Raw genomic sequence first — 12,366 nt, forward strand, 5'->3', positions numbered from 1 at the left:
TTTTCCCCGGCTGACCTTTTTAAACTGAGGACAGCTTTATCACAGAGAAAGTATAAATGGCTCCGTCTGATACCATCACACTCTGCTGACTGGCAGGGTGGCTGAGCAGTAGGCAGAGTTGTTTTGAAACAACGATGGAAGCAAGGGTGCTTGAACCGAAATAAATATCTTTGTCAGGTATCAGATTCCTATCAAATTGGCAAATGTTTTCAAATTTGTTCAGTGAAAATTTACAGGGTCAGTTTGCAGTGCTAGCACTGGAGGATAAACGATTCCTTTGCCCAATGATAGGGCCTGGATCTAGCAATAGAATAAGCACAGACACCTGTGTTGCTATGCCAGCACTATCTCTTCTGCCACTACATGGCACCCGTGTGCCATGACAGGGCTTACCTCAGGCAAGGTATACAGTTACCATGCTCACTAGAACCGTCTTGCATTGAGTAGTATCCATGGAGTAGCAATGGTGGCACAGTGCTAGCAGTAATGACGTTGCGTTAGCATGAACCAGTGTTAGCTGCGATGTCATTAGTGCTTGCTAAAGCAAAGCCAAATTGACGCTCTTCCCCTTTGCACTAGCAAACACTAATGATGTTGCACTAACACAATAGCAATAGCGCTAGTGCTGCACCACCACTGGACGCTACCTCAGGTGAGTTTTGTGGCAGGATAAAGGAAATCTTTTTATGTTGCTCCAACATGAGCAGCACCTTCAGGATTGATGGAAACAGCAAATCAATGCTCAGGATGCAATGTACTGACCAATGTAACACGGAAGACACAATGTGTTGGCACCAGTGGCAGAGACACAGGCTCAAGTTTTTAAGACTGGAGTATCAAACTATTTAAACTTTAAATTTTAAAGGAAAAGGAAGATGACTGATACAAAAAGTGAAAATACTTGAAATCTAATTATTGTCCTCTTTGTTTTCCCAAAGTAATAATAAATAAAAAAACTGATCACTTTTAAGGTTTGGGTGTTTCTTAGTTAATTTCATATGAATCCTACAAATGCGACAATCTAATTCTGGGAGTCTACAACTTCTATTCCTTATTTTAAAGCCATAATACTACTTTAAAGCTATTCATGCACTTGCAAAATCCATAAGCTACTTGATACAGGCAGTTTAAAACAGAACAAAAGCCTGTTACAGTATGCAACTAAGGATAATTCTAGCAGTTAATTCTATGGAGATTCAAAGAAAACAGAGACCACAAGACTGGTGCAATTATTTTAAAAAGGTTAATTTTGCAAGTTCAATACAGCTTCTTTCCTTTTGCCTTATATCTCGAGAGGATGTTTAATATGTATTTATGAAAAGAAGAAACCCACAAACACTCCTGGCTGTAAGAACAATTACTACTGGTGCCACTTGATATAGTCAAAACACAACAAAAATCCACACACTTGTTCAGAGGTGCTGTAATAGGACATGTCTACAATGAAACACCATTTACACTGGGACTTCAAGGAACAGAAGTGGATAGAGATTAACAGGGTGGGTGCAAGATAACATGCCACAAATAGAAAATAAGGTCAGAACTGGCATTGCCCCAAGACCTTCTTTGAGTAATTTGTGGGGGAAAAGATTCTGTTGAAAATCTCTTCCACTGCCTACATATATAGACTTGTGGCTACATCATTTTTTTTTCTCATCTTATTTTCTATTCCTAGAGTGTGCTTTCATTTATTAATAAGTGCATATAAGCCATGGGATTCATCCACAACACCAAAAATAAAATCCAAAAAGTTCAACAAAAACAACCACAAAGAAAAATGTTAATGCTTCACAAGATCAAATAGGGACAAAGCTTGATGAGCCAATTAAAAGCAAGCTTTTGGTGAATTATACAGTACCGTAGGAGGGCACTAAGTCTCGGGTATGAATGTCGCCACATATCAACACCTGGCTTCCTAAATGAAGAGTAAAATTACAAAGCTTTCACTTCAATAATGACGACCTCCCTTCATCTACTTGCTGAAGAACCTGCGTGCCTACTTACTATGATCTATATAAAACGTTCTTCCGTCCAAATGTATCCTTTCCTCCCAACCAGGCTGTAATTAAAGAACAACAACAAAAAAATAACATCAGCAGCGGAATTAATATTTATTATGACTGTATTATGTGCAAAAAGATTTTTTTTAAAAAGCAGGCAAAGGAGCAGGCACGTAACTCTCTCCCTCTCTCTCCTTTTACAGATGCTTCACGTGTGATACAGTTATTGTGAAGTTTTAGAAGGCCAGTTATATGCCCTGATCCAGGGGTCCACATGCATTGCTGAGGCACACGTGAATCCCTTGCATGTGTCTTCCCCTGTTCCAAGGAAGGGAACTGGTCCATGTACACCAAGTAACTGCATATGGATCCACTTCTTCCATCAAGCCAGAAAGAGATTGCTGCAGCAAGTGGCCAACAAATTTTGGCTTGGCTTACTAGCCAAATATATTACTGATGGACATGCAGAAAACTCAGCTGTTTGCCCTTGAGCTGGTCTTTTGCAGGAAGTCTGAGCAGCACCTTTTCTCCTGCTGCTTCCTGCAGAAGCTTAAAGGGGAAGGACTGGAGGGGTGGGGGGAAGGAGGAGAGGCGTCTTCCATCCCACAAGAGTTGTGCTTTTGTAGAAAGCACCAGCAGTATGTTGGTGCTGCTCCTACCACGTCCTCCAAGGCCCCCAATAGGAAGGGAGCAAATTATCCCTCCCTTTTCCCCACCCCGGATCCCCATGGAAAAAAACAAACAAACCAGTTGTTTCTTTCCATCCCATTGGGATTTTTGTAGAAGGCAAAGCAGCCAGGCATGTCAGGAACATCTATCAAAAAGCACAGTTTCATAGAATGGAGCCTCTCTCTCCTTTCTTTCCCATTCTCCATGGAGGAGAGAATAGACGGTTGCATTCCCACAACACCTCGAGCTTTTCCAAAAAGTGTCAACCCTTGCCTTCCGGCTGCCTCCAAAAAAACAAAAGAAAAGAATGGACAGGGAAAGAAATCACCACTTCTTTTCTCCATGGAGAACAAGGAATAAAAGTGTGCGTGTGTGTGTGTGTGTGCGGCGCGCACGTGGAGGGGCGGGGACATCTTTCTCTCCCATAAGGTTTTTGCAAGAGGGGGGGCTGGTACTTTCTGCAGAAGTCCAAGTTCAGAGCAAAACCACTTTTCTTTTCTTCCCTGGTTGGAGAGAAAGAAAAGAGAGAGTTCCCTGCCCCACTGAAAATTGGGCCTTTCAAAAATGTGCCGGGAGCAGCACCTCCTTGCTGTCTCTTGAAATAACTGAACAGGAAGGGAATGAGGCTACCCCTTGTTTCCTGAATGGAAAAGAAAGGTGGCCGGGCTTGTCACCGACAGGCATTTGTAGAAAGCGCCAGCGAGGTGCAGCTAGCAGATTTGTTTGTTTAATCCAACTTACAGAAGGAAAGGAAAACACCTCTGGGGAAGGGAAGGAGATGCAGCGTTTGGGTATTATGGGTGTATGGCAGATGGGGGTGGGACACTCGTCTATAGTGAGGAGGCGAGTGGATTTATTGGAACCTGGTTGTACCCAAAGGAAGGTTTCACATACACAGAGGAGTTTTTAAACCCATTACAAATTAATTGATCAGGACATTAACTTGCTCCCACGTAAGGGAAGTGCAGCAGTTCATGTTCAGAGATAAATACAAAAGAATACTAAAAGAGTCAAGGGCAGGCAGGAGAGGGAACAAGTGTTTGTCAGTTTTAAGTCTCATAGGCCAATTGCCTAATGGGTAGGGTGACCATATGGAAAGGAGGACAGGGCTCCTGTATCTTTAACAGTTGCATTGAAAAGGGAATTTCAGCAGGTGGCATTTGTATGCATGTCACACCTGGTGAAATTTCCTCTTCATCACAACAGTTAAAGCTGCAGGTGCCCTGCCCTTTTTTTCCACTCTGGTCACAGTTATAGCTGCAGTATAGCTCCTGCAGCTTTAACTGTTGTGACGAAGAGGAAATTTCACCAGGTGTGACATGCATACAAATGACTCCTGCTGAAATTCCTTTTTCTATGCAACTGTTAAAAGATACAGGAGCCCTGTCCTCCTTTTCATATGGTCACCCTACTATTGGGTGGTAATTCCACACCAATCACATTTGAATAGTTTAGAGGAGGAAAAGACCATCATTTTTTTTCCTGGCCAAATGAGACCTTGACCGCAAGTCTTCAGTCAAGCAATCAGGTCTTCTCCCTTACTTCAAGGCTCAAATATGAGTGGCTGATTCTAGAAGCAGGCACTGCTTCCCAAAATGGGGCCCAGTGTACTCATACTGTTACCATATTTCCTGTTTAGGGGGAGGGTGACAAGAGTACATGCTTTACCATGCAGGAAGTCCCAGATTCAATCCTTGGCCTCTCCAGGCAGGACTGGAGAAGACCACTGTCTAAAAGCCACTGGCTATCAGAGAGGACAATGCGGACTAGAAGGACCAATGGTCTGACTACAAGGCAGCTTGTTATGTTCCTATTGTTACAGGTGCTATTTCTCATGTTAGACTGGAGAGACATAGACAAATTTATTGGGACTCGGAAAAGCATCAGAAGGCATGTGAAAATGTAAGGTGGCCTAAAGCAATCTTAGAGATTAGATATCAAGTGTGGATTGAGTTGCTCTAGACAGCAAGCCACTACAACAGTTACTAGTAGCAGATGGAGAGACACAGAGGGCATTGCAATTTGAAGGTTTCAGGTCTACTCCACAGTACCTTCACCTAAAAAGGGTCTTCCTAGTAGGAGGTCTGGGAACAGCTTCTGTAGGGCAGTTGGAGCCGACAGCATTGGGCGAGAATAGCTCTCCCCAACCTGGTAACCTCCTAATATTTTGGAATACAACTCTCATCTGCCCCAGCCAGCAGAGCTAATAGTCAGAGATGATGGGAGTTGTAGCCCAAAACATCTGGAGGGCACCAGGTTGGGGAAGGCTACTTTAAAATAGGGTCACTTATAAATGGTTGATCATGCTGAAGAACAACTGTTTCCTAGGGGATATACAAAATGTGTGGGTGGGTGGGTGAGAAACCCAACCACTGAGAACAACAAAAGTGGCCCTCTTCTTCATTTTGAGCAGCACTGTTATTTGGTTCCGAGTGTAATCCAAAGCCCTATGAGGAGAGACTGAGAACTGGGCATGTTTAGCCTGGAGAAGAGAAGATTGAGGGGAGACATGATATCAGTCTTCAAATACTTGAAAGGTTGTCACACAGAGGAGGGCCAGGATCTCTTCTCGATCCTCCCAGAGTGCAGGACACGGAATAATGGGCTCAAGTTACAGGAAGCCAGATTCCAGCAGGACATCAGGAAAAATTCCTGACTGTTAGAGCAGTACGACAGTGGAACCAGTTACCTGGGGAGGTGGTGGGCTCTCCCACATTAGAGGCCTTCAAGAGGCAGCTGGACAACCATCTGTCAGGGGTGCTTTAAGATGGATTCCTGCGTTGAGCAGGGGGTTGGCCTTGATGGCCTTCCAACTAATCCTACAAAATACTGGCTGCTTAGAGGAGAGGCTTTCCTCCCCACCGCGTTAAATTTAAAGTTTTGACTTACACATGTAAATTAAATGACAAAACTAACTATCCACGCACGTTGCAAAAGAGAATCCAGATATTATGGTGGGTTTGTGAAGGCCTAAAACACATAGAGCAAATAAAAACAGCCATAAGCTCCCCCCACCCCCACCCCACTGCAGGCTGGTAATAGATGATGAAATTAGCCATTTTCCGTAATGATGAGAGCCATTCTACCCTCTGATTAAAGCCTGTTTATTGTTTGGGTTTCGATAGAAACCATCCAAAATCCAGAGCCAACGATAAAGAATCTGCAGTGACTTACCCTTCAGCTTGGGCTAATACATCGTTCTGTATGCCACAGCTAAATGGGCAGCAGTCAAGTGACTGGACATTTCAAAATGCTGTTAGAAGGCTCAAGGGAAGATGTTTCTGTTCACGGTGAAGCTTTTTTTAGCACCAGAAACAAAACAGATGGCTACCACTACACACAAATCTCCCCACGCATTCAGCAAGCATAAAAGATGCATCTAGACAAATGTGCAACACGCTTACTTACAGGAAGAGGACCCAAGTCATTAGGGTTCAAAGCAGCTTTTGATCGCAGGTGTACTGGGAATTTCAGCCGTGGATCTTCCTATAACGACAAACAAGCTACTGTAAGAGTATCGCACCTGAAGCTACAAAAATCCTTTGCGTATTTACACCTTTAATACGCCTCTCATTTCTGAACCACTTCATCACTCATTATGTGATTACTGCTTATTAGTGATTTGTTATTGTTGTCTGTTTGTTTATAATGGAGGGATATGTTTTGTACCTACTTTGTAAGAAAATCAATAAAATATTTAAAATAAAAAATCCAGGGCTTCATCACACATTCTTAACTGTCAGAAAGGAAGCTCTTTGGATACCAAATCTTGCCAAAAAAAACATACACACTCCTACGCTTGCAGCTTAATACAAGCAAGGGATACAGCTATTTTGAAGCATTTATTTCTTTTTTAATTTAGGACGGTAAAGTTCAATCAGCACATACAAAACATTGTGTAATAGTAATTTAGGTGACTGTTTCAAGTCCACCCACTCCCAATTAAACCAATATTCACTCCAATAACTGCCTAGCATTTGCACGTTGAACTGTTAAGTACCCATAAGGTTTGGTCACATTATAGCTGAAATCTAAGGCTTGGCTTTCATAATATTTTGCCCTGGTATCCCCACTGGTACCCATGAAGGCTTTTGCCAGTGCTCACAAAGCCTTTGAGCCCCCTTCCCCCACTCACTGCCTTCCTCCCTTCAGACATGGGAAATGATCTCAGGCTTGGGAAGTTCATAGAGCTAAGAAATACAAGTTTTTTCTTCTCGTCATTTCTCTCTCTCCCTTTTTGTCTGGGCCCATTTTCCCCTTCCTCCTTTCTGTGCATGTGCGTATGCCGGGAGAGAGAGAGACTGGGATAGTCAGCTGGCTATCTAATAAAGAAAGAGCGAGAGAGCATAATCTACCATGGCAGCCATTTTGTGAGAGTGCCCACAAGATTGTCTCAAACTTCCAAATGAGCACATGAGCCAAAAAAGACTTGGGGTCCCTCATACAAGCTATTAAAATCATTGTGATAGTGTGGAATTTAGCATAGTTTTGCCATTTGTGTATCTATAGATACACAGATAGATAGACAGATAGATCAATAAGATGATAGAGATACAGATATAGATATTCAATATGAAGTGGCCCGATACGCATGGTGGGCCTCTTCCTTTTCTCCTGTGTCTGAAGGAGGAGGAGAGGCGAGAAAGTTGTGTGGCGGAAGGAGGGATCCCTGAAATAGGTGCAGATTGTGGCTTTGTCAAACATCCAGGAGAAGAAACTTCCCTAGTTATGAAGCTGTTATGTTAATAGTATGCCAATGCCAATTTCTTTATAATACTGCTATTAGAAGATAATCGATCAGAGACAGTGTGGCTGAAAAATCTTGGGGAATGGTACATGGATACGTCAGCCCCTCCTCCACTCCTAATCATATATATCTTCCCATTTCTGCACCTTACAACAGCTTTGTGCATTGGCATTAAATGAGATTTTATATGAAGTCACTGTAAGGCGTAACAAAATATACTCCTAAATATCTAGGGAAATAAACAAGCCCAGGAATGTCAGTAAACACAATTTGGAGGCATGGGATGAAGACATTGCTCATCCATAATTTCTGAAGAGATTATATTAAGGAAACCTAGTTGTCTTGAGAACATCACTTACGGACATCATTTGATCATCCTAATGCAAATGGGGACAGTTTCATGCGAGGGTAGCAAGTGCTATGCTTTAATGTTTCCCATACTTTCCACTTCTATGTTTAATCATTACTGCACAATTATGTCAGAGGCAGGGACACCAGAGTCCACTGACTTTAATCAGTTTAGGAATGCCTTCCTCTGCATAGGCCTGGGCTGTTAACACTCTTTGTTTCAAGTTCCAAGTCCTTGTTTTCGCAAACCCTTTACCTCTTTGCTCCTGGCTACCTCACCCCTTCTCTTTCTACTCCACTTTCTTGCCTTCTTAGCTCTGCCTTCTCACGTTCATTTGCTATCAGCTCCCTTGTCTTCCTCTCACTCCTGCCCCTGTGCCTTCTGCCCCTTCTTCCATGTTGTTCCCCCTGCCTGGAGCAAATGGGCAGGTCTCGCAAGCTGGTACAAGGAAGGGAGCGGACATAGCAAGACCCCTCACAGATGGGGTTAGATTTTCAAGCTTGGGGTGCTTCCAGATCCATCATGGCATGTGGAAATTCAGATGGTGGTGTCGTCCAGAAGGGACTATGCCAATACCTTTCCTCACAGGTTCAGACATGGTTGACTGTATTTCATCATCTCAAGGCTACCTCTCAGAAGAATGAAATGGCCCACTTCCTCATGCGGTGTGTGGCCAGGAGGATGTCCACACTCATGTTCTACTGCGTGCACTTCTATTGCAAAATTCAAGGTGTCGGTTCCTGCTATAGATTGGCCTACAGAACCCTGAATATCTTAGATCCTCCCTAACTCAAGACTGCCTTTCCTCCTTTGCCTCACAATCATATTGTCACCGGGAGCTGTTCCAGCAGGCTGTATTGAGGGAGATGACAGCAGGAAGCAAGGCCATTCCGCCAGCCCTTCTGAGAGAATTATTTTTCCTCTTTTCTGTTCCCTTTTTTCCTAGAGTGCTGTGTCTTTTTAGATGGTGAGCCTTTGGGTAGGGAGTCGTCTAGTTTTACTGAGTATATGCAAGCTGATCTGGATTCCTTTTCCGCTAAGGAGTGGGATAAAAATACCTTAAATAAAACAAACAAATAAATAATTCCTGCCCTTTGGAAATCTGCTCTGGCTTGGCATGCAGAAGGCCCCAGGTGCATTTCCTGTTAAAACCATCTCAGGCAGAAGGGACAAGGAAAGACCCTGCAAGGGAGCTTAGATAGCTGTTGCCAGTTTGAGTAAGGGAAAGGGCCTTTTGTGGAGCAGACAGAGATGTAAACATCCGTATTTAGAGAACACAACTAATAAACTCAAAATGTACTGCGTGCTTCATGTGGAAAGGATGTGTCGTCTCTTGTTTACGTTATTCTGAAATGCCTCGCACTGTGACGTGACAGTAATGATTCTTCATTGGAAAATATGAGGAAAGTGGTTATTTTCAACACGGAGCAAAATATAGTGCTACGACAAAAGCTTTTAAATATAGCATGTCCTCCAGAGAAAGATAAAACTGCTGTAAGTTGCTACTAAAAGCAAGAGAAAGCAATGACCTGGTTCTTATGTAATGCCAGTTCCTGGGCTGCTTAACCCATTAATTGGCAGGGATGCAACAGAGTGAGCACGCTACCTCCTGTGCTTGCTGTTTCCACCTTGCATCCACTTTCATAAACAACCCAGGAATGCCCCGTTCCTGGGTTGTTTGATGTGATGTGCAAACCAGAACTTTGGGATGTTGAGGGACAGGCAACCTAGAGTTTTAACCCAACAACAAACCACGGGTTCAAACTCTGGCTTGTTTGTCCCTGAGCAACTCAGGATTCCAGGTTTGCACTTCACATCAAACAACCCAGGAATAGGGCATTCCTGGGTTGTTTATGAAAGCCCATGCAAAGCAAGAAGTGGTGAGCGAGCAGCCACACTGCCCAAACTAAATGTGGGTTGTTTAACCCATAATCACTATGGGTGAACTTATATTTAAATATTGAAAGAAGGTTAGATTACGTACTAGAAAGAAAACTATGACAGATTGAAAGTATAGTTAAAGAATAGAACAAGTTGCCTGACAATTGTGTGGAGGAAGTATCCAGCCTGTCCTCTATCTAATTAAAGTCAATGGTCCCCCCGCCCCTGTCCCACTTACCTTCAGACACATCCTGGTCTGTGATGCTAAAACCAAACAAACCCCCTACGAGATGAGAGGATTCAGAATTCATCTTACCCAAGTAGTGGTCTTTGTATTATGGTCGATAAAGAAAGGTCTGCCGTTAGGTGCTATTCGCATCTCCCAGCCAGGAGGTAAGAAGCTTTGTGTCAATTTATGCTGTGGTTTTGGAGAATTATACGGAGATGGCTGCGGAGACTGTGGGTTGGAAAGGGTGTCCTTCACAGCTCTTCGCACAGGAGAGTCCTTAGCAAGCCCCTGTGGAATTAAGAATCACAACAGTCACTTTAGATTGTGCCATGAATGACACTGGGTAACATGAACTACACAAATCTTCATTTGGGATAAAAGAACTCAAATGACTAGAGATCATCTCTCACTAGCTTGCCTTAAAATCAGCTATTCACCCTTTTCTAATAAACTGTAATGTACATTCATGCAGGATATTTTATCATCTGTTCTACTGTATTTGTTTTTTTTGTTGTGTATGTTGCCCTGAGAGCTTTGGCTGTGGAGTGACTCATAAACTGAATGAATGAATGGTTTTAGATGGACAGGTTGGTAGCCTCAGACAGTCTAATACCTTAAAGTCGGCCTCCAAGGGCATGCTCTTTCTTTTGCGGGATCTGACCAGAAACCCAACATGGCCATCATGCAGTCTCCAAATGCAGTCCTATCACACCCAGAAATCCACAGCATAGATATTTCAAAACATCAGAGCATCACATTGAGGTCCCCCCCCCCTTAAGAAGTATAATGCCTCAGTTGATGGACACAATTTTAACTCAACACACAGAAACCAGAAGATGAAAGGAAAATAAAAGCACAGCAATGTTCTATCTTAATGGGGAAAAGATCCAAGGTTAGGCAGAGGAAGGACTGTGCCAGGAGCCCGGAATGCTCTCCTCTTTCTTCTCAGGAATCAATCAACCATTCAAAAGTTATACTCCATTGGACTGCAAAAACTCTCATCAATGTCACGAGAAAATGATATGAGCTAGAGAAGCCAGTGCAGTGCAGAGACGAGAAAAGACTTACATTGGAAGATGAAGATGAAGGGGATTAGTAAACTGTGAAAAGGGAAGAGGACATGGATATATGCACGAGAGAAAGTGATATATGGTAGACGTGTAAAATGTTGTGCTTTTAAAAAAAATATTTCTGTATATCCTCGCTTTCCCCTCCATGGGACTTAAGCTGCCATCCAAAGGGTCCTAGGTGAATTCTCACCCAGGCACTGATTGAACCCGAGCCTGCTTAGCTTCAGCAAGGTGGCTGCATCATCTGCCCTCAGACCATGCCCTGGTCTGAGCGTGTGCACTTAAGTTGAAGACTTGCATGTGCCATTCATCTACATTGCAGTGGTGGCCAAAATTGTGGACACTTTTTGAAATTTTCATGTTTTGCAACTTTGCATGCTTATAGAAAATGTTCTGTTTCACGGAATTCAAATGTTTATATATCAATTGAAAGACCTGATTCACGTAATACAACAATCCTGCTTCTTTTCCTGGGTGTCCAATCAACTCTTTTCTTAGGTGCCATAGCTCTATTTATGATGTACGTACATACATTTTTAATTTCAGAAATACTTCAAATATTCACACAATCTCCAATTGTGCTTCAGTTACAGAACAAACAGCAAAACTGACTTTCCCCAACTTGAAACATGATGTATCGCAGCTACTGCCATGTGATGGGTCCCCAGAACAAGGACTGTAACTGGCCAGTAGGATTTGCAATTCCAATCCGCTTCTTCACTCAATCACACCTATTTGTTTTTAGGCGAAAGTAAGCATAACTTTTTTTGTACTTCAGATATTTGCATTCTGTTTGTTGTATTGAATTCAGCATTAAATTCTGTTTCAATTGATATATACACATTTGAATTTTGTGAAACAGAACATTTTCTATAAGCATGCAAAGTCGCAAAACATGAAAATTTCAAAAAGTGTCCAGAATCTTGGCTACCACTGTATATGTTTGTGTGAATGTGCTAACACAGGGGAGAGTAGTATGCAACAGCAACCAGAGGCAGAGATGAGGCTAGCAGTAATGGCTCATTTCCTGAGGGGGTGGAAGTAACACCACCACCTGGAGATAGCTCATGAGGGTGGTTCAGTTAAGGAATGACAGAGCAGAATGGCACAGGAACATGTAAACTATCCATGTCCCCTCAACATCCAGTACACATGTCCCACACCAGCTGTGCATTCAGTATGCACGAGGAGCTCTACATGCATAGCAAAGTATGCTATGGACTCTATTGCACATGCAGAATCAGCAGACATGGCCTCCAAGGGCATCAGGGAAGTGGGCGTTCTTTGAACATGTGGAGGAGGCCATCTGAATCCCCTCCCCCTATTATAAATATGAAAACTATGGCAGTTATTGTGAGGACATTTGGGAGGTTTGAGATATTACCGTCAAGTTGCTAGCTATTTGGGTAATAACCCCTAAT

The 12,366-nt window shown here is 42.9% G+C and overlaps 1 protein-coding gene across 15 annotated transcripts in view; it reads right to left on the reverse strand.

Moving 5' to 3' along the window:
• The window catches only part of NEDD4L (NEDD4 like E3 ubiquitin protein ligase), a 289,888-nt gene that overhangs the window by 42,674 nt on the left and 234,848 nt on the right, over positions 1-12,366 (reverse strand). For 9 of the 15 annotated variants that reach the window (XM_063128205.1, XM_063128204.1, XM_063128211.1 and 6 more), the window contains 4 exons: positions 9,963-10,163; positions 6,078-6,155; positions 2,005-2,059; positions 1,859-1,915 (listed from right to left, as the gene is read on the reverse strand). In XM_063128205.1, coding sequence (XP_062984275.1) covers positions 1,859-1,915; positions 2,005-2,059; positions 6,078-6,155; positions 9,963-10,163 — 391 coding nt within the window. The remainder of the gene's footprint in view (positions 1-1,858; positions 1,916-2,004; positions 2,060-6,077; positions 6,156-9,962; positions 10,164-12,366) is intronic. The other 6 variants (XM_063128209.1, XM_063128207.1, XM_063128206.1 and 3 more) reach the window with 1 other exon arrangement.

Source organism: Elgaria multicarinata, chromosome 6, assembly GCF_023053635.1.
Source record: "Elgaria multicarinata webbii isolate HBS135686 ecotype San Diego chromosome 6, rElgMul1.1.pri, whole genome shotgun sequence".
NCBI classification, from domain to species: Eukaryota; Metazoa; Chordata; class Lepidosauria; order Squamata; family Anguidae; genus Elgaria; species Elgaria multicarinata.